General features: G+C 59.2%; 2 protein-coding genes and 1 long non-coding RNA gene across 5 annotated transcripts in view; 1 reads left to right on the forward strand and 2 right to left on the reverse strand.

Annotated features, from left to right (window-relative positions):
- Positions 1 to 492: 492 nt before the first annotated feature.
- CYBA (cytochrome b-245 alpha chain) lies at positions 493 to 8,637 on the reverse strand. Its single transcript, XM_025860376.2, has 6 exons — positions 8,510 to 8,637; positions 3,831 to 3,900; positions 3,273 to 3,347; positions 2,988 to 3,071; positions 2,420 to 2,501; positions 493 to 761 (listed from the first exon to the last, which is right to left on the reverse strand). Exons 1-6 carry the CDS (start codon positions 8,565 to 8,567, stop codon positions 546 to 548), a joined length of 585 nt encoding a protein of 194 aa, XP_025716161.1. The 5' UTR covers positions 8,568 to 8,637; the 3' UTR covers positions 493 to 545.
- Positions 8,638 to 9,916: 1,279 nt separating this feature from the next.
- Positions 9,917 to 18,013, reverse strand: MVD (mevalonate diphosphate decarboxylase). Its single transcript, XM_025860410.2, has 10 exons — positions 17,872 to 18,013; positions 15,690 to 15,760; positions 15,113 to 15,227; positions 14,592 to 14,738; positions 13,692 to 13,891; positions 13,384 to 13,458; positions 12,966 to 13,184; positions 12,474 to 12,589; positions 11,182 to 11,290; positions 9,917 to 10,619 (listed from the first exon to the last, which is right to left on the reverse strand). Exons 1-10 carry the CDS (start codon positions 17,939 to 17,941, stop codon positions 10,539 to 10,541), a joined length of 1,203 nt encoding a protein of 400 aa, XP_025716195.1. The 5' UTR covers positions 17,942 to 18,013; the 3' UTR covers positions 9,917 to 10,538.
- Positions 18,014 to 18,194: 181 nt separating this feature from the next.
- The window catches only part of LOC112814747 (uncharacterized), a 7,091-nt gene continuing 19 nt past the window's right edge, over positions 18,195 to 25,266 (forward strand). The window contains exons 1-6 of one of the 3 annotated variants that reach the window (XR_012375223.1): positions 18,666 to 19,795; positions 20,971 to 21,067; positions 21,429 to 21,510; positions 22,934 to 23,177; positions 24,405 to 24,490; positions 25,234 to 25,266. The exon at positions 25,234 to 25,266 is cut by the window's right edge and continues 14 nt beyond it. This is a non-coding gene — a long non-coding RNA (uncharacterized lncRNA). Of the gene's footprint in view, positions 18,322 to 18,665; positions 19,796 to 20,970; positions 21,068 to 21,428; positions 21,511 to 22,933; positions 23,178 to 24,404 lie in introns of those variants that run through there. The other 2 variants (XR_012375222.1, XR_003205853.2) reach the window with 2 other exon arrangements.

The raw sequence follows: 25,266 nt of genomic DNA on the forward strand, positions 1-25,266 counted from the left end.
CTCCCTACCTGACCAGCCATTTCCACCCCTGATGAAGGCCTACTGTGTGCAAACAAGCGCCTGGGAAGGGGGGAGGAGTGACCTCTGTCTGGGGTCCGAAGGACACTTTCATCAGCACGTGACTGAGTTTCCACCATGTGGCTGGCTCTGAGGGCAGAGCCCCACGGGCCACGGACACCACAGAACCAGCGGCAACACCGTCTGTTGGTGAAGGAATGACGGCCGGCTGGGCACGGGGAGGGGGAGGGGCTGCACTTCCAAACCGAGGGTCCGGGAGGCCCAGAAGCCACGGGCCAGAGGCATCCCTGCGGCGGCAGTGACCGGCGTGGCGCGGGTGGTGTCCGTCCTGGGCTGTGGGAGCCTGGCGGTTTGGCAGTGGCCCTTCGGTATGGGCAGGTGGGGAGGCAAATAGTGCGAGAAGTGGCCCGTCCGGAATTTATGCTGAAAGAGGACCCGGATTGGGAGTGGGGTGCACACGGAGAGTCAGGAGGCTGCTCTCTTTGGTTTATTTTGGGGGCTACATGGCGGACAGCTGGAGACGGGGGTCACACGACCTCGTCGATCACCGGGACCGGGTTCTCCTGGGGGCCACCAGAAACGCCCACTGCACCTGCTGCCTCCTCCTCGCTGGGCTTCTTTCGGGCCTCGGCTGGGGGCCGGGGTGGGGGGTTGCTGGGAGGCTGCTTGATGGTGGCCCCCACCTGCGGCCGCTCCTTGGGCTTGGGCTCGATGGGGATCCACTGCTCTCCGCGGACGGCCGCCTGCAGGGTATGGAGGGGCTGTGGATGGATAGGGCCTCCCAGAGGCCAACTCAGCCCCCAGCCCCTGGGAACCAGGCAGGACCCACGTCTGAACCCACTAATTCCGGAGTGACAGCCAGGACCCCAGACCCAGCTGCTTCACTCTCCGGGCAGGACCCCACAGTGGGGGGAGGGCAACCTGGAGGCCCTTGAGGTGCATGCTCCAAGACCAGGCCTCCCCCCGTCCGATCTCCCCCCCCGCCCCAGGGACTAAGGCTGGGACACAGGACGTGAGACCACAGGGTGGGAGTGGCCCACAGGGGCAGCCAGGGAGGGCAGGGGACCTCCCTGGGGGCACCCGCCATAGCAGGCTGGGGAAGAGAACGGGGTCTCGCTGGATGCAGAGCCCTCAGCGGGCTGGGAGGGCTTGGGAACGTGTGCTTTTCATCTGTACCCCACAATCCTTGATAAAAAAGTGTGACGTCATGTCACTTATGAAGCAGAAGAATAAAATGAACATTTGTGGTCCGACCTCCTAACTTAAATAGTAGTACATCTACCCTGAAGAGGAGAATCTATACAGTGGACCCAAGAGGGTGCAGAGAGACGCGGCTTTTACGGGCAGAAAGCGGCATCTGTAAAAGGCACCAACCAGGGGGCAAACAGACAAACTTCTGTTCCGCCCAGGGAAGGATCTCACACACAAAGCTGACAGACACCTCACTGAGGCAGAGAAAATCTTCAGGGTCTGAAATTCACTCACAGAACGTTCACAGTGAAAATATACACGAGATTCCTTCAAGTTAATAAGGAAAAGACAAAAGCCCCCTCGAAAGATGGGCAGTTCTAAGAGAAAGCTCAGACACGCAGGCGGAGGGAAGCAAGTGGGACCCAGCAGGCCGGCCAGCCTTAGGTGGGAGGTGGACAGTCGGAGGGTGCAGGGGCCGGATGCAGGCGAGGCACCCCGCCCCCCGGCACCTCGCGACCACACACAGGAGGCCGCCGAGCGAACAGACAGGAAGGGCTCCCGTTGGGGGACCGGCAGGTGGGTCCCCAAAGAGTGAAACGGCTGGGCCCGTGGGCATTCAGAGCACAGACAACACGCCGCCCCTTTAAGAACACGCACAAATGGAAGGATGAACATCCAGCGCAAGAGAAGCGCGAGCATCTGGCCCAAAACCTGTGCCCGAGACTTCCACCCTTGCCATCCTTCCCCAAGTCTGCCGGCCTTTCTGTGAAGACTGGGTGACGTGCATCTTTACCGCAGGACCTTTGCATGTGTCCCAACTCCGGGCAGGCCCAATGGGGCAGCTTTGGAAAACATTCACGTGGCATCTGTACTGTGAACGTGCTCCCCAGGAAGTGCTCCCAACAGCACCCCAAGTTAGCAAGAATGGGTTAGATAAAAAAGTATACCAAACGGGTCCCCACCGGTTGGGCCTCAGCTGGCCGTGTGACCCTGGGCCAGCCATGTCACCTCTCTGACTTCCCACTGCTTGGTCTGCAAAGCAGGGCGAGGCTCAGATAAAGGAGTTAGCACACTTTACACATGCGGCGAATGGTGTCCACGGAGTCACCGATCCCATCACAGCACGAGCGAAGGACAAAGGCTGCAGAGCTGGCTTTGGGGACGGAGGTGGCAAGGGCCCTTGGGGCTAGTCACCGAGGGTACCACTCACCAGCAGATAGATGCTGCTCGCGATGGCCAGGCAGGCTGTCCCCAGGATGGTGGCAAGCAGGAAGCCAGCAGGTACTGACAGCCTGGGGAGGGGGGCAGGGCGGTCAGGAGGGGTCTGCGGCCCCGGGACCCCGGCTGGAGGACACACCCAGTCCTGCGAAAGGTTGGGCTTCCATACTTGGGCCCTTGGAGCTGTCCTCTTTGCTTTTATTTGAACCTTAACAACTCTTGGGGTGCTGGCGCTTGGCCCCCACCCACCGCGCCAGGAGGGAGCTCGCACGGCCGCCGAGGCCCATGGGCGTTGCGGCCTGCCTGGCAGGAACCGGCAGGCGTGTGCCCCGGCAGGGAGCAGGGCCGCCCGGGTGAGCCTCATGACCCCGCCCCTCCCCGACTACTCCTGATTCGGCTCCCAGCGTTGCCGGGAGCCATAACGCAGCACGAGGGGACAGAGCAGGTCTGGAAGCATATCTGCGCGGGGATGGGGCTGACTTGATCCAGGCGGTGGGGAGGGTTTATGCCCAGGCTGCCCTGGTCCTCAGCAGGCCGCGGCGGGGGGGCAGGGGGCTCACCCAAGGTGCAGGAAGGCCCGGATGTAGTAGTTCCTGGTGAGAGGCCCGAACAGCTTCAGCACTTTGGTCATATACTTCTGTCCACTAGGCAGAGGGAGAGAGAAGACAGACTGTATACTACTCAGCAGCCCCCACCCGAACCCCCCGCAGAGCACCCCGGCTTCTTCGCTCCCAGAGACCGAAGGGCCATGGCGGCTGGGCGGGCTCTGGCCTGTTTGCCCAGGAGGGCGTCTGCAGCGTGAGAAGGAGTGTCCTCGGCCCCCAGGCAGAGGTGGGGGAACTCACCATCTCTCCATGGTGGATCCCTTTCTCCTCTTCCCCCGGGGGTACTCCAGCAGGCAGACGAACACGCCTGCGCCACTGAACGTGCCGTTAAGGAACAGCCGGGCTCAGCCTGGAGGCCAGGGTGAGCCCCCTTTGCTGACGAGAAAACAGAGGGGTGCAGCTGCGTCCTGGAGGTCAGACAGCTGGGAAACAGGTTCCAACAGGTCTGGCCACTCTCCTGCCCTCTGGCCTGTCACAGCTGGGCCACAGGGGTTCAGCCCACTCCCGGACAGATCCCAGGCCTGCCCAGGGGGACAGCTGATAGAAGGGGGGCACAGAGGGCACCCCCAGAATTCCCGAGGCCTCAGGGCCTGCCTCAGGGCCAGTCGCTCCCCTGCTCCCAGCCTTGGCTTCCCACACTGCGACTGAGCCCTATCCTGCCTTCCGCACGGCTGCAGGGGGTCTAACGGGCCCCGGGAAACTGTGCCGTGGGCGCAGGGGCAGCCGCGTCCCCACCCTGGGCGGGGCAGCACTCCCCCCCCCCCCCGCCCCGTCCCAGGGTCTACCCTGGCAGGATACATGGAGTACACGCCAAAGTACCACTTGGTGAACTGGCCGGCAGTGGCCACGATGCCCCCCATGATGAGGACTGTGGACAGAGGGGAAGCAGGTTAGCAGGAGGCCCCCACCCCCCGGGGGAGGCGCCCCCACCCAGCCCTCTCCGTGTGCTCCACCCCCGCTCGGGGAGGCCAGCAGTCGGCCACAGATGCTCCGCAGTGGGACAACACGCTTGCCTGTGCAGGGGACACAGGCGGGGGGGAGCCCTAGGAAGCAGCACGTGCGCTGGGCAGCGAGCCGGGCAAGGCGCTGAAGGAGCGGCTCGCGCGCGGGCGGAGCCGGGTCTGCGTCCCAGCAGCTGCCTCGGAGCCCGGGGAGGCCAGGTGGGGCTGGTCTTCACCCTGGCGGCCCGCTCTCTGCAGGTCTCTGTGGACGCCTCCATTTGGAGCGTTTGCTTCCCGTGTTTCGAGATGACATTATCATTTGTCCGTGTTTCTGTGGACAGAGGCTCTCTCCCGGCCGCACGGTGCTCCCGTTTGTCCGACTGTCTCACCTGGACCCCAGCTGTCACGTACCGATACTCCCAGGCCCTTCCGGATGTCAGCTATTTCGAGCCTGCGGGGTGCTGCCTCATCTGATCTTTTCTCCCCAGAAATTATTTTGTTACAACTTTTTTTTATTGCGGTAAAATATCTGTAACATGAAATGTTCCATTGTAGCCATCTAAAAGTCTAAGGTCCTAAGTCCAGGCACACCCCCGTGTGAGCATCCCCAGAACTTCCAGCAATTTCTCCAGCTACAATTACGTGAGCTCGGTGACTTTGGGAGGTGCTCCCCCACATGCTCTTCACCCACGTCAAGACTCCCCTCAGCCCGCGAGCCCCCCGCACCCTCGTGCCCAGCCTCGGCCCATCCATGCCGCCCATGCGGTCTTCTGCTTTAGTTATCAACCGCTGACCTGCTCTCCCGTCTTTGGGGCTCAAGCTCTAAGTTCTCAACTTTCTCTTCCTGGATCACGTGCGGACTTCAGCTTCGCCTCAGCCTCGGCCCCAAGCCGCGGGCGCCATGACTGATTAATTATTTACCATCGGTGCTTATTCCCGAAGGCCCCCTCCTCCGCCTCGTGGCCAGTCCCGTCTGCTGGACTCAGCGCCCCCCCGCTGATGGGCACCCTTCGGGGGTCCCCCCGGGCAGGCCTGGCAGCAGCCCGCCGGAGGAGTCGGCCTGGGTCCTGACCCCACCCTTCCTCTCTGCACCTAAGATTTCGTTCCCTTGCCTTCTGGCAGCTACTCTAGAGAAATCTGCAGTCAGTCTGATGCCAAGCCACTTTTCCCCTCTGGCAAATTTTAAGATTTTCTTTAATGGTCTCTAATCTCATTACTGTGTGTCCAAAAAGGGATTTGTTTTCCTTTATTCTGTAAAGGACTCTGCTTTCTTTCAGTCTGAGATTTCTCCATCTCTGGAAAATGCTCACCCATTACCCGTTCGTATGGCCTCCCGGCATCCACCCTACAGAGCCCTGACTCTCACCTCTGCACCTGCTGCTGCCCTCGGGGAGGGTCTCCCCTGCCCCGCACCGTCCACGGGGCAGGTTTCTCCCCTCCACTCCTGCCCACAGGGTGCCCCCCTCCCCTGCACAGGGCTCGGCTTCTCTTTAATAACCCCATCTCTGTGTCTGGGCTGCGTGCTGTGAGTTTCCCCGAGCCCCATCTTCCAACCCATGAATCCTCTTGTCTTTATAGCATGTTCAATTCATCCATTAACCTTTAATGACTTTTCTTCCTTGACGTTCTGCATTAGTTCACTTTTTGCACTGTCCTGTTTTGCTGTATAATTCTCTGCTCCTTTCGCTCCTGGAGCAGTTTGGAACATACTGGTAGGCATCAATGTGTGCTCACGTTCTCAGGTCTTCCAGACGGCTTGGCTGCTCTAGCTGTCATGGTGTGAGCAGGTCCACCCCAGGCGGCGTGCTTCCTCGGGGCGGCTGGGGCGGGGAGTGGGGGGGAGCAGACAGTTGGCAGGGTCCGGCTTCCTGCGGCCCCAGGGAGCAAACGGCCTTGCAGACAATTTTCACGTTTGCCTCTGCTGGGGGCTTTGGGGTTTCTCCAGGTCTGGGCCCAGTGCATGGGAATCTCTTGGTCTGGCGCAGGGTAGGGGACGTTAGGCCCTTCCCCACACACAGCACAGGCCTGAGTTCCCATGGTTTTGCCTTGTCCCAGACTTCTTCAACCCAGCCCTGGCTGCGGGTCCCAAGCGTCCTTGGAGGGGACCATTTCCTACTCTGTTTCTTGTGCAGGTGGCCCTCCCCAGCCTGGTCCAGCCATGCGGCCCAGCTTCGCCTGTTTCCACACAGAGGCCCCCACATCCCACCAGGTAAGAGCCTGAGCCCCTTCCTTCAGCCCAGATACACCACCTTGAAACCTCACTCTGCTTTTCGGCTAGCAGATTTCCTACCGGTGGTGCTGAACTCTGGTACATATTAACTTTTTTTGTTGGCTGGTCAGCATCTGGGGGAACTAGAAGAGGGAAGGGCGGTGTTCTGCATTCAGCCAGCTCACTTGTGTTTGGTGCATGATTTCCCCATCCCGAGCTGCAGTGTTGCCGCCTACCCTCAGCAGGAGGGGGGCAGACACCACTGACTCACCAGGAAGGCCAGGAGGACTGCTCCACTGCCCACCAAACGCTGATAAAGTCCTACTACATGCAGGATGCAGCAGCGCCACGGAAAGATGAGGCCTCGGCTATTGTGGGGCTCATGGTCTCGTTAGGCGGAGCAGAAATAAACATCAAAACTAGAAGAGGGGGCGCCTGGGTGGCTCAGTCGGTTAAGTGGCTGCCTTCGGCTCGGGTCCTGATCCTGGGGTCCTGGGCTCAAGCCCCACGTCCGGCTCCCCGCTCAGCAGAGAGCCTGCTTCTCCCTCTCCCTCTGCCTGCCATTCTGCCTACTTGTGCTCTCTCTCTATCTCTGTCAAATAAATAAATAAAATCTTAAAAAAAAAAAAAAACTAGAAGAGGGGGAAGGTAACTGAATGTCTGGGGCTACTCTCCACCTGGTGCTCTGGAAAGACACCTCCAAGCAGGTGGCATCTTGAGCTGAGAAACAAATGGAGAAGTCAGCCAGCCACAGAGGCTTCAGCTCAGCAAAGGCCCTGCGGTCTGCTCAGGAAATCCGGGCACAGAAAGGAAGCCTGTGCATGAGTCCCGGCAAGGCAGGGAGCTGGAGGCTCAGGGCCCAGAGCAGCCAGAATCTGGCTTTTGGTGTGTGTACAGGAAAACCCCAGGAAGGCTTTCAGCAGCAGGTGCCAAGATCGGGTCAGATGGGGTTTCCCACAATAGAAAAGTCTGTGGAGTGTGACTGTGGCTAAGGTCTCATCAGGCCTGAGCCATCCCTGGAGGCTGCAGTTTATACCCAGGAGAAGAGTCAGCAAGGGAGGAACCAGAGCAGGGCTCTGGGGGACCTTCTAACAAACGGTCTTATTTGACTTGATGATGAAGAGGGCTAAGCCCAGGCCCCGGCTTCACCGTCTGCGCAGCGGACGTGAGAGAAGTGTGGGTCCCAAGGCACCACAGGCTGTAGCCAAGGCCAGGACGGCCGGCCTGCACGCAGTGGACCGTCAAAGAATGGGGTTCCGGGGCCCAGAACCCTCTACTTCCTGGGAGGCTGGTCTGCAGTGGACACAGCCTGGGGACAATGAGGAGCACCATGTGACCAACCCACTGAGTTCTTGGCCACTCGAGATGCCCAAAGCAAGGGTGACCTGCCTGGACATACAACACACCGCTAGACCCCATATTCTAAACTGTGATCCAACAGTGGGGGCTGGGGAGACTTTGTCTACCTTCCCTCCCCAGGTGGCAGGAGGCCTCGGGGGGGGGGGGGTCCCAGGGGAATGGTGCTGGGCTGTCTGCACATTCCCCACTGGGCACAGGCCCTTCCTGGGAGTGGCAGGTCCCTGGAGGGGGGCCAGGCAGAGCCTCTGGGCCCCCTCTTGACTCTGGGCCCGCTTTTACCCCACCCAGTCCTGAGAGGTTCCTGCTTGTGAGTACTGAGCTGGGGTACACACCCCACTGCTCCCTAACCAGAGCTCTTGAGCACGCGTGGCAGGGTGACACCCTTCCCCAGAAGCAGTCTCTTTGGGAGCAGAGCTGAACGCGGGTCACTCTGAGTGTTTCCAGCCACCTTATGAAATCCCAGATGCCCTTCTGTGCAACTGAGGGCTGGGCCCCACGTGGAGAGCGCCTGCCACCCAGGGCCCAGGAAGAGAGGGAGCCCCTCCCCACCGCTGGGCGAAGCCCCCCCACTCCCGGGCAGCAGGCCCCCACCCCTCACCGCCCCGGGCGTCCACTTGCTGGTTGCACCCAACTCCGGTGGGCAGTGACTCCCCCGGAAACCACCAAGGACGAAACGCCTCTTCCCAGGCTGCAACTTCCTCTCTCGGTGGAGAGGTCCGGGCGGGGGTGGGGGAGCGTAGAGGGGACAGCTGGGGGGTTGGCAGGAGCCGGGGGATTGGTCTCCGAACCCCCTCTGCAGGATAAGGCCCCTGACTGCTCGGCTGGCCGCAGCCCACCCCCACCCCGAGCCCGCCCCGCAGCTGCAGGTCCTCAGCCCCGCCTTCAGTCCCCACTTCCCGGCCCGCAGCCCGAGGTCTCGGCGCCCCCGCCGGCCCGGCCCGCAGCCCGAGGTCTCGGCGCGCACTCACTCAGGCCGGAGGCCAGTGCCTGCTCGTTGGCCCACATGGCCCACTCGATCTGCCCCATGGTGGCGGAGGCGACCACGGCTCGGCAGGATCCCTGCGACACTGCGTCCCGCGGTACCGCCGCCCGCCCCGCCCCCAGCGACCGGCCCCGCCCCCAGCGGCAGCCCCGCCCCCAGCGGCAGCCCCGCCCCCGGAAAGCCTCGCCCCGCCGGGCAGGCGGGTACCCCGCTGGGGCCGTCGCCGCCCCGCTGTCCTTGAGAGCCGGGACCGAGCGTGGGGGGGCCTGTCGGCCCCCGGCCTCCCTCCCTGGCGGGGTCCCCTGCAGGCCCAGCCAGACCGCCTCCGGGCCCAGGCCCGGCCCACTTCCTCCTCCCCGCTCCTTCCGGCCACGGGAGCGGGAGGCCACCATTTGTGCTCCACTTCCCAAGCATCGCCTGGGCTGATTCGGACCAGGGCGATCCGTGGAGGGCTGGGTCACACGGGCATCAGGCTGCGACTTGGAGGCACCTGCCTAAGGGGGCAGAGGCACCCCAGAACGCTCAGCTTCCAGACCAAGGATCCCACAGGCAGCAACAGGGGTTTCTCCCAAAAGAGGTGTGGGCAGGCTGGTTCCTAGAAGGTTTTAAAGGCCTAGAACCTTCACCACGGCCACACAATGGATGCCCCACAAGGGAACAAGGCGCCAGTACTCACCACGAGGGACAGTGGCAAGCCCAGCCCCCACTTCCTCATCTGGCCGTGGCCTGGGGCAGGTGCGGCGGAGGTCAAACTGCAGGCAACCCTCTGCTCAGAGGATTAACTCCTCTGCAGGACAGGATGTGCCAAGCTTCTGGAGAAATCCAGAATGCAGGAGTGCGTCCTTGTCACCTCCCTCCACCCTCCGCGTCAGGATCACAGCCCAGCAGGTGCTTCAGCAGCAGCTGCCATGGCCACGGCCACCGCCACACCCCCAGCCATGGCCAAAGCCACGGCCACAGCCCTGACCCTGGTGGGAGAGGGACGGGGGTTTGGCCCAGGTGTCCACCTTCTCCTGGAAGCCTGCCTCGCATTGCACTGATGTTTCAGAAATGGGGAGGGGTGGCATTCCTGTGGTTTCAGGAACCAGAAACTTCTGGGCTATGGGGAATCATGTTCTTAACCAGCAAACCCACTTCCCACCTTCTTTCATGGACAGGGACCTAAAGCCAGACCCAAACCACCTCCTCACACCCCTCAGAGCCTCAGTGACCATGTCAGCCGCCGAACATGGGTCATGGCCACATGCTGAACACTCGCTGTGTGGCCAGCAGCGGACAGGCAAGCGAAGGGGACAGAAAGCAGCTTTTTTGGGTGCGCTGCCCATACCCTCCCAGCCTCTCAGCACAGGGGCCCCAGAGCGCTGGTGCCGGAACCACAAAAGAGCACGTCTGCCCCAGTCAGCCCCGCTGCCTTTATTCCCAGCAGCCCACAGGCTCCTTTGGTGCTGCTCGCCCACCGCCCGCTGGAGACACACCCGGGGTCTTTCTGTGCCGCATGCCTGAGTCTGGCAGAGGGAGCATGGGGGCTGTCTCAGGCTTGAAGCTTCTGTGGGGGGGGTCCCTGAGGTCTGCAGCGGCGACCTGTCCTCCGGCTCTGAGGAGGGGTGCCAACTCCCCGTCATGTCCGGCAGAGCTGCTGTTTGGGGCTGTGGGAGTGGCCTCGGAGAGTGAGTCCAGGGGGCCCTCTGAAGGGTGCCCGGCAGCTCCACACCATCCAGCTCAGTGCCCAGTATCGGATCCTTGGTGCTCATACCCACTCTCTTCTCGGCAAAGCACTGAGTGAGGCTGGGGCGAGGTGAGGCACTTGGTGGGGGGGCATTCCCAATGGCCTGGGTGGCGCACATAGTCACTCCACTGACCCAACTCGGCCACAGCACGTGGTCCGGCCTGGAGCCCAGTGGCTAGCCCTCAAGCCCCAACAAGCATGGACCCGCCACCCGCCACACCCAGCTCCCCAGTCCCAGCGAAGCGGCCGTTCTCCCAGCAGTGGCCAGGGCTCCCCTCGGGGAAGGCAGTCAAGCGGCTGGCTTCGGCAGGCCGTCTGGGCCCAGGAGGTGAGCGTGAGGGTCATCCAGGATTTGAGGCCCAGGTCCCACCTGTCAGATGGGGATAACGGGAGAGGCAGGTAAGTGCAGGTCAGAAGCTAACAACCCACGTGGTAACACACTGACACCCTGGCCCACACGGGGCACCCTGTCGCTTGACCCCCATCACCCAGACCCGGGGTAGACAGCATGTCCCAAGTGGAAGGGCCTGGGGGCTCAAGTCACAGGAATTAGAATCAGACAGATCTCAATGAAATGCTGGCTCAGGCATTCAAACAGGGATTCTGACCTGATCCTGTCCGGTGAGCCATAAAGGTCCCCAGGACCCCCAGCACCTACATGTCTCCTTAAGTCTGCCCCCTCAGCACAGAGAATACCACCCCACAATGCCGGGGGTCCTTAAACATCCACTTGCAGGGTAAGTGAGTGAATGGGACAAGCCACATTGTACTACATGCTCTGAAAACCCAAAGGTAATGTCACTGCGTCTTCTGCTCCTACTCTTGGCAAGTCGGCTTCCCAGCCAACTGGGAAGATGGCAGCTGAAGGGAGCCCCTTCGCCTGGGCAAGGCTGGAGGCGCCCCCCTCAGTCAGCGGGGCTGCTGGGCCTCACCTGGGTGGCAATGATGTACTTGACACCGCCGGGGGTGGGGTCCACGTCCAGCGCAGCTTTAAGCTCGTCCGAGAGTGGGATAGGCCTCACGGGCAGCCCTTTCAGAAACCTGGGGAAAGACAGGTAGGCAGGTCCGGAGGCCATGGACGGGAGGTATGCAGACAGCAGATACAAGACAGGAAGCAGACTGGTGGCTGTGGTGGTTGGGGGAGGGGGGCAAGGCTCTTCTGGGGAGACGCAGAAGCCCCGGAACCAGATGGAGATAACGGGAGAGGCAGGTAAGTACAGGTCAGAAGCTAACAACCCGTGTGTGGGCACAGCCCCGGGGCCCACACTCCAAGGCTGCGTAAACGCTAACGGTACGTGGTGTGTATCCGACCTTGCCCACGAAGGCCAGCACAAGTGAACAAGTGCCTGGCGGGCCCGCCAGGAGGGGGGCTTTGGGTTTCCTCCTTCCACTCCTCACCCGTGGCCCCTGCTTGGCCCGGGGGGGGGGACCAAGGTCAAGAAGGAAGCACCTCATGGGGCGCCTGCGTGGTTCAGGCGTTTGAGCAACCAAGTCTTGGTTTCAGTTCAGGCCATGATCTCAGGGTCCTGGGATCGAGCCCGTGTCGGGCTGTGTGCTCAGTGGGGAGTCTGCTTCTCCCTCTCCCTCCGCTCTCCCCCCCACTCACGCTCTCTCCCTCCCTCAAATAAATAACATCTTTGAAAAAAAAGAAGACGAAGGCAACACCTCAGTCCGAGCGTCAGTCCATGGCCTTGCTCCCCAGAACGTGAAAGCCTGCAAACCGCCCACGGGGTGACAAGAGCAATGAGTTCAGAGTCCCCCGAAGGACACCAGCTGCCTGGGGGGCCGTCCTTGGTCATGGGGTCTGTCCACGGTGAGGAAGTCAGCCTTCTAGCCCCACCCACTACAAGTCAGTGTCGCCCCGACGGCGGTGACACATAAACCGACCCCACCTACTCCCTGCACCCCTAGCAGGGAGGCGTCCCTGCGCGGAAAACGACTGGAAGAGACAAGTCCAAAGGCCCAGCCGTCACCGCGAGGCCGCAGGCACCGCTCCCAGGAGCCATTATACTGCGTGCACCTGCACGTGAGGCCACCGGGCTGTGACACGTGATGGCCACAGGGAGGCACCCTTGGTGGCACGCTGCTTGGGGTCCCTGCAGGGACTGAAACTCCCATGGGACCCCATTCAGCACCACGGCCTCAGGGGCCACCGTCCCAGATCTCAGCAGGAGACCCTGCTCCTCCCTCCACGCCGCCCAAATGTGGGAGACCCCCAACTCACTTGTCTCCGTTCGACTCGGGGGGGAAGCACTGTCTCACGGCAGCCACGAACTCAGGCACAGTGTCCTCCAGGGTGAAGACCACGGCATTGGGGCCCGCGTCAAATGTGTACGCCACCTGGAACCCACGTGGTCAGTGCTGACTGTCTGCAGAGTGGCCGGCCCGGCTCACACGGAGACCCACGGCTGCCCACGGCCGAGCCGGGCCCAGGCGAGCTGCCTGCCGTGGAGCCACGGCACCTCTGCCCATCAGCTCAGGATCAGCGTTTTCACGTGTGCGCCACACACCCCTGAACCGGCCAAAAAACAAAGCGCCTGCAGACCGCAGGGGACAGCGGGAGCCGAGAAGCCCTGTCTCGGCCGGCCTGTGCTCGACCACAGCTGGGCTCTCTGGCAGCAGCTCTGGGCCCAAGGGCTGTCCCAGGGAACACGCCGCAACTCTGGGGAGCCGGCAGAATGGCGTCAGCCCCCACCTGCCCCCCACCCGGCCTTGCCTTGGTCTGCCCATGGTGGGCGTTGAAGCAGTGCACCAGCTGGATAATGCGCCTGGAGGTGTCGCTGAGGTAAGAGATGGGTGGGAAGGTGTCCAGGCAGGTGGCGTGGAACTGGTTGCTGTCCTTCATGGTCAGCTGGCCGAAACCCTGGAAGTCGCGCTCCTGGACACAGCGGGTCATCTCTGCCATGCGTGCTGGCACCACCGATTCAGCCCGGAACTGCAAGGCACATTCCCGTGAGATGCAGCCGTTCCCCCGGTCAGAGCCCTGGCCCTGCAGGGCGGCCAGGGGCTCTGCTGGGGGCGCTGAGCCGAGCAGAGCAGCCTGGCTTTGAAGGATGCAGGTGGAGCCTGCTGTGTGTTGCGATGTGCAGGACGTGCCCTGGGCCACCGCTCACCCATCCCGCCACCAGCCTTACCCTGAGCAGGGAGCTGGTCTCCACGCTGGTCTGCATGCCTGCGGTGCTGCCCATCAGCTTCTTCTCCGCGCTCACCTGCACCAAGAGAAATACCCTGGACCCCACCCTGCAGCCCCCAGCCTGAAACATCCAACCCGTCCCCCCCCCCCCCCCGCCCAGCCACAGAGGTCGCCTCCCTCGGCAGACAGGGCAGGCCTGGGAACAGTAGCCCCTTTGCTGCGGGGAGTCACTCAAAGCTTCTCCAGGTGCCTCTACCACCTGGGGAGCCCACAGGCCAGGAGGAACCGCCCCCTCCCAGCCTCACTCACCACAAGTATGAGGACTCGGAGCTCGGGCCAGTGTGACTCCGGGGCCACCTGCCGGGCTATGCTGTCCTTCCCATCGGCCCGCTCCCCCATCTGCCACTCCACAAAGCCACCATACAGGCTCCGGCAGGCGCTGCCTGAGCCCCGGCGAGCCACTTCCGAGAGGTCACTCTCAACCCCGTAGACCCGGGCCAGGGCATATGCTGTAGGCACAGGGTGAAGGGCAGAGGGGGCTCAGATGGGTGGGGTAGGGATGAAGACTTTAAAAAGCCATGTGGAGCAGAGACCAAAGCAGCGAGGCCTGAAAAGCGGGCATGAGCATGGCAGCTGGTAGTGCTGGGCGTCAGGGAGCAGGGCTGGGTCTGGCCAAGGGTCTATAGCCAGGATACAGAGCTGGGGGCCCACAAGGCAAGCTCTCTGTCCCCACCACTGCGTGTCCTCCTGCCCTGGCCAGTCATCGAGGGTGGCTTAAGCATGGGCACATGAACTGGCTGAGCAAGTAAGTATCACCCCTGGGGTTTCTGCTAGGCCACACATGGTGAGCCCACCGCCTGCCCCTGTGGTGCCCAGCTTTGCCCCAGGGTGGGGGCGGGGGCTACTGGAGAGTGAGCCAGCACAGAGGAAAGCGGAGCAGGGGTCTGGAGGGAGGGAGACAGGTTCCCAATGAGCCTGTCGGAGCACCTGGAGCCAGCTGCACCTGGAGCCAGTTAAGCCAAGAAACTGGCCCTATCTTAGGCTTAAGCAAGTTGGAGATGGGTTTCTGACACATACAACCTAGAGGATTCTACACACAGACCCCGGGGAAGATTTTAGCCCTCGGGTCCCTGAAGGCTGTGAGCGTGTGAAGTGCCGCCTGCCGCAGCACAGCACCCTAGGGGCCCTGGGTCTCCTGTGGGCACCCACCTAGGCAGGCATAACCTGCCGCTGAGGAGGCCAGGCCCGCGGCTGTGGGGAAGTTGTTCACTGATGCGATGTGAACCTTGTAGCTGAGGCTGAGGGGCAGTGGGTCCTCATCACCGGCGCTCCTCCGCTTCCGGGCCAGGCGGCGGACTGAAGGGACGGGGGAGACAGTCACTGGGCAGAGTGGCCCCGACCTGCTCCTGGCAACTCACCTGCCACGAGTCAGGAAGAAGCAGCGGCACCGCTGAAGCCGGGCCTCTGCCCAGACTTGGTGCGGGCCTCCTGCTCAGGGCAAAGCCCCAGACCCCAGCGCCAGACCCACACCTGGCTCCGGCTATGCTAACAGGCATCCCCCTCCCCCCACCAAAAGGGGCCGGGCTGCGGTGGGAAGTCAGGGGAGCCAGGAGGCAGCAGCACCTTCTGTGCCCTCAGACCCAGCCCAGAGCGAAGAAGGGACAGTGGAGTAAGGAACCAGCTTGGCCTGGCCCCAGCACTGCACGCGTCCCTCTCGGGACCCCACTCACTCTCCCTTAGGCAGGCCTGGAGGCGGGGCTGCCCCACGTCCTCCTCCTGGCCATTCAGCCAAATTCGGTCCTCGGTGAAGTCCTTGCTAATGGCAGCTGTGGTGGTGGTTTTCAACTGGGAAAGAAAACACAGGCCACCTCAGGGGCGGGTGCCAGCTAAACAGCCCCCTCCACTGGGGAGGGCCTTCCTATGCCCCACTCAGGGGCAGGGACGGCCTTACTGGAGAACAGGGCTGTTGAGGCCCAGCAGGCCAGGCCGGGCAGTGAGGAAGGCCCCAAGCCACACAGCAGGCTCGGTGCCAGGCTTGGTCTCCAGCACGCAGGGTGCAGCCCACACTTTCATGGCCCACAGCAGAGCCACTGGGCACGGCTCCAGGAGGAAGGGATGCGGACCTCCAGAGACCAGGGAGCACGGGAGTGCATGTGAAGAACAGTCCTAATGGGGTGTGTGTGTGTGTGTGTGTGTAACAGTCACTGGCTACGGAGTTATTGCTACCAATCCAACTGTCACACAAAAGTTCAACAAAAGAAGTGTGGTAGATACTTGCTTTGGTGTTTGGTGCCGACCCATACTAACCTGGTCCTGGTGCAAGGTGACACTCAGAGAGGAGTTGATGGGTAGGATCAGGTCCTCATCTCGCTTTCCCCCTGGAACAAACAACCCAAGGCAAGGCCAGTCCACTTCCCAGCCCTGCAAACCAGCACGCTGTTGCCCTCACTCCTCCCCACCAGTGCTCCCCCATCTGCCGGGAGCCTGCTCTCTGCACCGGATACGTCCTCTTCCTCCTGTGCCCTCACCTTCAGGAAGTCCTCCTGGATTGCTCCCCACTTCACTGGGCTCCCGCTCCCAGAGCGGAGCCGGAGGCCAGCCCATCCCCCTGCTTCAACGCTTCTGTTTAATCTTGTTTCATCTGTTCAACGAATTACCTTGAAGTGCCTTCCAGGCCCTGAGCATTCTGATGGTAAGGTTCTTGCCTCCCACACAGGAGGAGCCCTGGTTACAGAAAACGCCCCCAAGCTCTCTGCTCTCACGCCCTGGAGACACGCGGGACCGCCCCCACTGCCCGCACACCAGCGACAAAGGAAACCTTCGTGGAGGGGGAAGCGGCGGATCTCTCGGTGAAGCAGTCACAGCACACTGCGCTTGCGCGTGCGGTGCTGGGAGGGTGGACAGTTAAGGGGGTGGTAATGACTACCGCCTGGCAGGTGACCCGAGACGGCACAGACACGGACCGGCACAAACACGCCCAGCTCATCTGTGACCAGAGTGCAGAAGCAATGCAAACGAGAGGAACGGCCTTCTCAGCAAATGCTGCCCCGATAACGGGACATCCAGAGGCCAGACGAAGACTGCAACCCGACTCCCGTGCCTTACACAGAGAAACAATTCAAGGTGGGGACTTAAAATTTAAAACATAAAACTACAGAACCTTTAGAAAAACACACGGGAGAAAACCTTTAGGCTGTAGGACCGGGCAAATGCGTCTGACTTGACACCAAAAGCATGACCCACTCGTGGAAAAACTGACACACTGGAGTTCACCAAAACTTTAACAACTTTGGCTCTTTGAAAGACCCTGTTAGAAGGGTGAGAAGACAAGCTACGGAGTGGGAGAAAATATTGGCAAACCCCGCGTCCAACAAAGGATTAGTGGAATATATCGCAAACTCTCAAAACTCCACGGTAAGAAAGGGCGCGGTCCAAGCAGAACATGGGCATGAGGACATGCAGGTGACAGGTAAGCGGGAGAGCAGGTGTTCGGTATCCCTAGCCCGAAACCCACAGCCAGATGTCACCCCGCCGATGAGAGCAGCTCAAATAACAGCTGACAACACCACCACAGGCTGAAGAGCTGGACCACACGGACACTGCTGGTGGGAATGCAAAGTGGGGTGGGAAGTGTTTATTTTACTTTTTTTAAGATTTCATCTATTCATTTGGCAGAGAGAGAGGATCAGAGAGCACAAGTGGGGGAACGGCAGAGGAAGCGGGAGAAGCGGGGGCGCCTGGGTGGCTCAGTGGGTGAAGCGCCTGCCTTCGGCTCAGGTCCTGATCGCAAAGCCCTGGGATCGAGCCGGAGGGGGGCCCCTGCTGAGCAGGGAGCCTGCTTCTTCCTCTTCCCCTGCTCCTCCCCGCAACCTGTGCACGTGCGCTCTCTCTCAAATAAACAAAATCTTTAAATTTTTTTAAAAAAAATAAAAAACTGAAGTGCAACTACCCAGTGGCGCAGCAGAGGCATTCCTGGACATCGGTCCCCAAAGAATGACAACCTGTCCTCACACAAGCCCTGGTGCACAGTTTTGCAGCCGCTCGATTCGCGGTAAAGCTCAACCTGGAAACAGCCCAGCTGCCAAGGATCGTGTGCGGCGCCGCCACCAGCCGACAGGGCTCAGGCTGAGCGAGGCCAGGGACGACGTGAGCAGCCGCCCGCACGCGTCTCCGGACCCGCCGCGACGAGGGCACTCCGCAAAGCGACACAGGCTGTGCCTCCGCCAGCGGCGGCCTTCGGGTGACGGCAGGAGACCCGGGCAGCGGCCCCCGGCCGGCCCGCTGCGGGAGGCCGAGGGAGCCCAGCCCCCGTGTGCCGGGCACTGTCGGCGTCCGCCGCGGGGCCGGCCGTCCTGGGGCCACGCGCACCCCCCCGTCCCGCCCCCGCGCGGCCGAGCGTCCCTCGTGGACGCTGTCGCCAACCGGCTCGCCCCCGCGGGGGCGGACGTCCCGCGCGGGCCGCGTTCGGCGCCCCCGGCCGCGCACTCACAGTACTTGATGACCGCGATGTTGACCGGCGCGGTGCAGGTCACCGCCACCGGCGGCTTCTCAGGAGCCATAGCCTCGAAACGGCGAGCGCAGCGCTCGGCCGCCACCAGGGCCCGGCTCGCACCGCACCTGCCCTGCGATTGGCTCGCGGGGCCCCTCTGTTTCGCACGCCGCCCAATCAGCGGTGGGCCCGGCCACCGCTTCATTTCTCAGCCAATGAAGGGGATCGAACGATGGACTGCCGACTCTGGGCCCGCCCCCGTTGGCGGGCGACCACGCGCCGGCTCTGCGCAAGCGCGGAGATACGCCCAGACCGAGTCCGCGCAGGCGCCGGGGTCTGCGTAGGTGCGGGGACCGCGCAGGCGCAGGGCTCTGCGTCGGCGTGTGGCGCCGGCTTCCCTGGAGCGAGGCTGAACCGCGGCTGAGGGCAAGGGTCCCGCGGGCGGACGCGGTAGGGGACCACACCCCGAGGGGCTGTCCCGCCGGCCTAGGCTCAGGGGGTGCGGAGGCCCAGACGCCCTCAGCAGCTCCGGACGACAGATGGGACGACCGCGTCAGGGGTGCCGCCGGAGCTGAAGGGCAAGCCCCGGAGTCTTCGGCCCCGCGGCGCGCATCGGTCTCCCCCGCCTGATGGTCGGGGCCCCGTGCCCCGTGCTTCCTGTTGGTCCTCCCCACGCCTGATGGTCGGGGCCCCGTGCCCCGTGCTTCCTGTTGGTCCTCCCCACGCCTGATGGTCGGGGCCCCGTGCCGCGCGGCGCGCATCGGTCCTCCCCACGCCTGATGGTCGGGGCCCCGTGCCCCGCGGCGCGCATCGGTCTCCCCACGCCTGATGGTCGGGCCCCCGTGCCGCGCGGTTCAAATGGTTGTCCTCAAACCTCAGCACTTGGGGTCCCTGCGACCCAATGGTCTGGCATCACTATGGGGTCCGCATCCCAGCCCCCGCCTGTGCTGGGTCGGGGGGCACTAAGGGATGAATGGTTTCAGAGATAGGCTCTTTCAAACCTCAGCCCCCCCCTTTTAAAGATTTATTTCCCTATTCGGGGGAGGGGGAAGAGGCAGAGAGCATCTCCTGCAGACTCCCTCTGGGTGTGGAGGCCAACTGGGGGCTTGATCCCACCACCCTGAGATCATGACCTGAGCAGAAATCAAGAGTTGGACACTTAACCCACTAAGCCACCCAGGCGCCCCACTCACTCCCCTTTTTTTAAGCTCCAGATAAGCAGGGATCTTTTTTTCACTGCTAAGATGGATTGCCATATCTATATGCACATTGAGTTTTTTGTTGTAAATATTCGTGGTGTAAAACTTACCATTTTAACTATTTTCAAGTGTGTGGTTCTGTGGCATGAAGTCCGTTCCCGTTTGACAGCCATCACCACCATATAGCCACAGAAGCTTCATCTTAAACTGCAACTCAGAGCCAATAACAGTAACTCCCAATTTCTCCTTCCCTTTATAAACATTTATTTTTTACCTTTAAAATGGCTGAGATTTCAGTCAGGTTGTGAGTATGCAGAAGGAATCCTGCCACCCCAGCCACCGCCCGGTTCTCTTCCCAGAAGTCTTGGTTCTTTATCTTTCCATCGAAGTTTATGCATGATACATGCAAAGACCTTCTTTCCCACCCAGCTTTTCCCATTTAGCTGCTTCTTGGAGATCATCTGGTTCTATTGTCTACATGTGCCTTAACCTTCCCAACTCGCCTCCTGTTGGTGCACAATTAGGCGGTGACCAATTTTTTTTATATGGTATAAGCTGCTTTTTATGTAGCGCATTTTGTTTAAGTGTTAGTTTTCCTTAGGAGATATTTCAGGAATTGGAATCACCGGGCCCGGTAGAACGTGTCAGGTAATTTTGATAGCTGTTGGCAAATTCCTAGAAGGAAGTTGAATCCGTTGTTGAAGCCTGGCCACCAAAGTGTGGAGGTACGGGCGCCTTCTCCAGCACACAGCTCTTCAGTCTGATGGTGAAAATAGTATCTCGCTGTTGTTTACATTTGCATTTCAGATGGTTATTGTTTTAAGTTGTTCTTGCGATCATGTTTGTTTCATGCAAAGGCGCTAAAAGTTGTTTTGGAAGGTTGATGATAGGTTGCTCTGGGCAACAGTCAGGGTGTATTCTCTGAAGACAGGTCACCTGTGAGCCTCAGTAATTTATGTTCTGCCATGGTCGCGGTGGAAAGGACAGCACAGATCTTTACGAAGTTCTCCAAGTTCATATGATGAACCCAGCCCCCACGGTGATGGTGTCAGGAGGGGGGCCGGTGGGAGGCCGTGAGGTCAGGAGCGGGGAGCCTCATGATGGGATTAGAGCCCTTACAGCAGAGGCCCCAGAGCGCACACCCTTGCCCCTTCTGCCGCCGTCTGAACCGGGAAGTGGGTCCTCCCCAGATGCAGAATCCGCCAGGACCTTGGTCTTGGACTTGCAGCCCCCGGGACCGTGAGAAATCAGTGGAGGTTTCTAAGTCCCTCAGTCTGTGGTATTTTTTGTTACAGCAGCCTGAACAGATTAGGATAATATTGTATATGCATGATTTTAAAACTCAGTTACCAGACCTCTTCCGTACTCACGTCCTCCAGGTTTTGGCTGGTTTGTTTTTTTTGAGATTTTTTTTTTTAATTTTAATTTAATTTAATTTATTTTAAAGATTTTATTGATTTATTTGACAGAGACACAGCGAGAGAGGGAACACAAGCAGGGGGAGTGGGAGAGGGAGAAGCAGGCTTCCTGCTGAGCAGGGAGCCCGATGCGGGGCTTGAACCCAGGACCCTGGGACCATGACCCAAGCTGAAGGCAGACGCTTAACGACTGAGCCACCCAGGCGCCCCTATTTATTTTATTTTAGAGAGACAGTGAGTACTAGTGGGAGGGGCGGAGGGAGAGGGAGAAAGAATCTCAAGCAGACTCCACACTGAGCATGGAGCCTGAAGTGGGGCTCGATCCCACGACCCTTAGATAACCACTTGAGCTGAAGGCAGATGCTTAACTACCACCCAGGCACTCCAAAGGCGGCCACTATTCAAATCTCTTATTTTCCTCCATATTTCTAAATAACCTGTTCATATTCTTTTTTTTTAAATTTCTTTTATTCTTTTTTCAGTTTTGGATAGCATCTGTTGATTACCACTGTGTAGAAAGATGGGGTTCTGTTCTACCCCAACAACATCCCTTCCTGCCTGTCCTCCTCGTGCAGTCAAGTGGGTATTCCTTTGTTTTTGTTATTATGATTGTTTAAACCGTACTCTCTTCAGTCAAGGAGGCATAAATGTCTGGCCACGTGCTCGTGGGCAAAGGCTCCCTCATTTAATGGAGAACCTTGAAGGAACAAGTCCCCTATAAAGGGGCTGGGCCTAGATCCCACACCAACACCTTCAGCCCAGGACCTACTCACATGTGTAAAATCAACTCCTCGTAGGGCCTCTTGGGTAAATAAATATATTTATTTTCGTACTCTCAGCTTTTGGTTTTATAGGTTGTGGCGTTAATGCCTCTTAGGTCACAGAGAGAATGATAAACCAGAGGTCACTTTATTCTGATTTTCTGTTTGTTCCATTCAAGTGTTTCAAAGGTGCGTGGAAAACGGAGTAAAGCTTGAACTTTCAAGGCCAAGTACCAAGAATGAAGAGCAGGGTGTACTCCTGTAAGCCTCAAGCATCTCCCAATATCCTCCTCAGATTTTTTTCTGTTTTAAAACGTTTTTTAAAAAATCGTGCTAAAATATACATAGCCTAGGGGCGCCTGGGTGGTACAGGCAGTTAAGCGTCTGACTTTTGGGTTCGGCGTGGGTCACGATCTCAGGGTTGTGAGACTGAGCCCCGTGTTGGGGTCTGTGCTCAGTGCCCAGTCTGCCTGGGATTCTCTGTCCCTGTCCCTCCCTGTGTGTACTCTTCCCCCACCCCCGTCTAAATAAATAAATAAATCTTCAAAAAAGTAAAATGTACATAGCCTAAAATTTACCATCTTAACCATTTTTTTATTAGCTCAGGGACGTTAAGCACACTCATTGTAATGCAAACACCACCACCGGTTCACAGAACTTTTCCATCTTCTGCACCTGGAGCTCTGTCCCCATTAAACAAACTCCCCATCCTGTACCAAGCCCCTGGCGCCCCCCTGTCTTTCTGTATGGATCTGACTCTCCTAGGGACCTCGAATGAGTGGGATCTTACAGTGCTTGTCCTATTGTGACTGGCTTTTCTCATTCAGCATAATGTCCCCCAGGCCCTTCTATTTGCTGTAGTAGGTGTAATGACCTTTCCTAAGGCTGAGTGATTGTCCACTGCATGGAATGGGCCGCATCGTGCTTTTCCACTGAGAGACACTTAGCTTGCTTCCACCTTTTGGCCGTTGTGAGTGATGCTGTGAACACAGGTGTACCAATATCTGTTCAGGTCCCTGCTCTTAGTTCTTTTGGGCAGATACTCAGAGATGGACTTGCTGGATCATACGGTAATTCTCTTGTTGGTTTTTTGAGGAACTGCCGTGCTGTTTCCCATGGCAGCTGCATCATCTTGGATTCCCACCAGCAGGGTACAAAGATCCCAGTTTCTCCACACCCCTCTCAATTCTTCTTTTCTTTTTTGTAGGAAATATTTTTTATTTATTTTAGAGGGAGAGAAGCCGACTCCCCGCTGAGCACCGAGCCTGATGCGGGCCTCGATCCCACAACCCTTGAGATCACGACCCGAGCCAAAACCAAGAGTCGACGCTCAACCGACTACACCACCCAGGCACCCCAACTCTTATTTTCTTTTTCCTCTTTGTTTTTATTTTTATTTTTAAAGATTTTTATTTATTTATTTGACAGAGAGAGACAGTGAGAGCAGGAACACAAGCAGGGGGAGTGGGAGAGGGAGAAGCAGGCTTCCCGCTGAGCAGGGAGCCCAATGCGGGGCTCGATCCCAGGACCCTGGGATCATGACCTGAGCCTAAGGCAGATGCCCAACGACTGAGCCACCCAGGCGCCCTCCTCTTTGTTTTTAATAACAGCCATTCTAACAGGTGTGAAGTTGCTTCTCATTGTGGTTTTGGTCTGCATTCCCAGACTTCGCTTTATATTTCAGGTGATCTCGCAGTGTTGATGAGAGGAAGTCTCGGGTGGTGTCCCTCCAGTGTTAATGTGCACACAAGTCATCTTGGGAGCTCGTGGAAATCTGGATTCAGGAGATCTGGATTGCGGCCTCTGCATTTCTAGCAAGCCCCAGGGGATGCCAGTGACAAAAGCTGCTGGTCTGAAGGCTACCTGTGAGTAGCAAAGACAGACGACAAGAAGTGCATCAACTCCAGAATCAGGCGAACTGAACTTGGGTGCGTGTATAAGTTTCCTAGCTGTGGTGACCCCAGTCTCTTCTTTTATGGACCAATAGCAGTGCCCCCTACTATAAACTGCAGAGTGCAGGGCTTGGACACAGAATAAATGACGGCCGTCCCCAGTAGCTGCTGCTTGGCCCGTCCGTGGCTGGACGAGCTGCCTGAGACAGAACTGAAGAAGTGGGGTCCTCGTGTGCTGTCAGCAGGCACCATGTGTGGTGGGGCGTGGGGGCCCAGGGTCCCCTCCTGGCTGCAGGCTCCAGGGTCTGACCTTCCTTGAGCACTGGTGCCTTGGCATTTCAGGAGAGCACGAAGGGCCTCACTGCTCATTCAGTGACCACCCATCGGGGGTCTGCCCTGCGTCACAGTGCTGTGCCGAGTGCCGGTGCGGGACTGTGGTCAGCAGAAGCAAGCCGTCACAGCCCGGCACGGGAAGTTGGGCCTGGGCCTAGTCACACTGCTGCCCTTCCCTCCTGCTTGGGGACCAGAGGGGGACCAGAGCTTAGTGCTCCCGGACCTCGTGCACGACAATTCTCAGAGTCTTCAGTTGCCTGGCCCGCCCATCTCTGGCCACTTTGCTCCAGCCTGTGCACTGGGGACTGAGTCCTTACATGAATTGTTTCATTTATGCTCATGATAGACTGTTGTCTTAAACACCATTCCTAGGCAGAGGAATGTGAGGTATGCTTGGTGTCCTTTAATTACCCTGAGAACCTGCCCCAGCTCACCAAGCACTCCCATCTAGAGAAATGGATCTGAGGCAGAGTGTCCAGAGCTGGGGGCTGGCTGGGACAGATCTGGTACAAACATTCCTGCATCCTGGAGACCTTCAGGAGCCTGTGTTCAGGGGAGAAGGGGCTGGACGTTGCCCCATGATTGCTGCAGGGGACACCAGCCCCCCCCTTCCTGACGTCTCTTTCTTCTCCCAGAACCACTGTTTCTTTGTAAAGTTTTCCTGTTCATTAAGGAATGTTTGATGCACAGAGCACAGGTCATGTGGTCATTTGAAGCATCCCCCAGCCTCCACCACTCACTCTGAGATCCTGACCAGTTCTCTGAAATCCTTGGGGCCACCGTCCCTCCCGGGTCTGCTCACCAGAATGCAAGTCGGTGGAGGGCCCTGCTACTGTTGTGGTCCTGTCACTGGTGGCACTGTGTGGCTTCTGAGCCTTGCTCTTCTCACACACAGTTACATCTCTAAGGGTCGCGCTCTCTCCTTTACAGGGAGGATTCCGTGTTGTGGATCCAGGGCCACCTTGGCTAGAGCCCAGCATGTTCAGACACCAGGCACCTGCCAACATCACAGGAAGGTGAGAGGTAGCGGGGCTTGTGGCAGAGATGGAACAAGAAGCAATTAAAAACTGTCCCGGCACGAGGTTGCCCCCAGCCTTCACCTTTTCCAACTCCCAAAACTGTCCTTCATTCTGTCCCTCTTCAGAAAGCAGCTGTATGACTTTCTCATCATCACAAAAGGAAGGCTCTAAAGCCTGTGATTCTCTTCTAAGCTCTGTCAAAGTCACATGTACTCCTCTCTCTCCATTTGTGAAGCCTTCTCGGGGCCCCTCCAGCAGGGCACGATGCCGGGTGAGGCAGGAGGGAGCCCTGTCCTCGGGAGCTTCACAGCCTGCCTGTGGAGAGGAGACAGCTCGAGTGTTGCTGGAGGTGGTGTGAATGCTCAGGCCTCACAGACCAGTCTGGGGGATGACATGATTGTCAACTGTATCTTGAACAAAGGTCACTGGCCACATGGATGACTTGGAGCAGGGAGACCCCTAAAGGTTGTCACGGTAGTCTGTAACCTCTGCTGTCCGCTGCAGCCTAGATGGTGACATCTGTCATCTACAGCTGTGGTGGTCTGTGACATCTGTCGTCTATAGACTATGATAGCGTGTCGTCTGTCGACCCTGAGAGCCCATGTTTGTCGTCTATAGACCATGATGGTCTGTCACCTGTGTCGTCTATAGACCAGGATGGTCCGTGTCGTCTGTTAACTATGACAGCCCATGTCTGTCGTCTATAGACCATGACAATCTGTCATCTGTGTTGTCTGTAGGCCAGGACGGTCCATGTCGTCTGTCATCTGTTA

The sequence above is a fragment of the Callorhinus ursinus genome, unplaced genomic scaffold (genome assembly GCF_003265705.2).
Source record: "Callorhinus ursinus isolate GAN/ISIS: 27379988/994484 unplaced genomic scaffold, GSC_fseal_2.0 scaffold46, whole genome shotgun sequence".
NCBI classification, from domain to species: Eukaryota; Metazoa; Chordata; class Mammalia; order Carnivora; family Otariidae; genus Callorhinus; species Callorhinus ursinus.

What these genes read in the sequence shown, in the direction of transcription:
- CYBA (XM_025860376.2), bottom strand. Translation starts at nt 8,567, where the DNA reads ATGGGGCAGATCGAGTGGGCCATGTGGGCCAACGAGCAGGCACTGGCC. An exon ending in CGGGCCTTCCTGCACCTTGG is followed by an intron (nt 2,502 to 2,987) that starts GTGAGCCCCCTG and finishes CCCCCTCCCCAG; the next exon opens with GCTGTCAGTACCTGCTGGCT. An exon ending in CGAGCAGCATCTATCTGCTG is followed by an intron (nt 762 to 2,419) that starts GTGAGTGGTACC and finishes CATACCCTGCAG; the next exon opens with GCGGCCGTCCGCGGAGAGCA.
- MVD (XM_025860410.2), bottom strand. Translation starts at nt 17,941, where the DNA reads ATGGCTCCTGAGAAGCCGCCGGTGGCGGTGACCTGCACCGCGCCGGTC. An exon ending in TCACCTTGCACCAGGACCAG is followed by an intron (nt 15,228 to 15,689) that starts GTTAGTATGGGT and finishes TTTCTTTCCCAG; the next exon opens with TTGAAAACCACCACCACAGC. An exon ending in AGACCAGCTCCCTGCTCAGG is followed by an intron (nt 13,185 to 13,383) that starts GTAAGGCTGGTG and finishes TGTGCCTTGCAG; the next exon opens with TTCCGGGCTGAATCGGTGGT.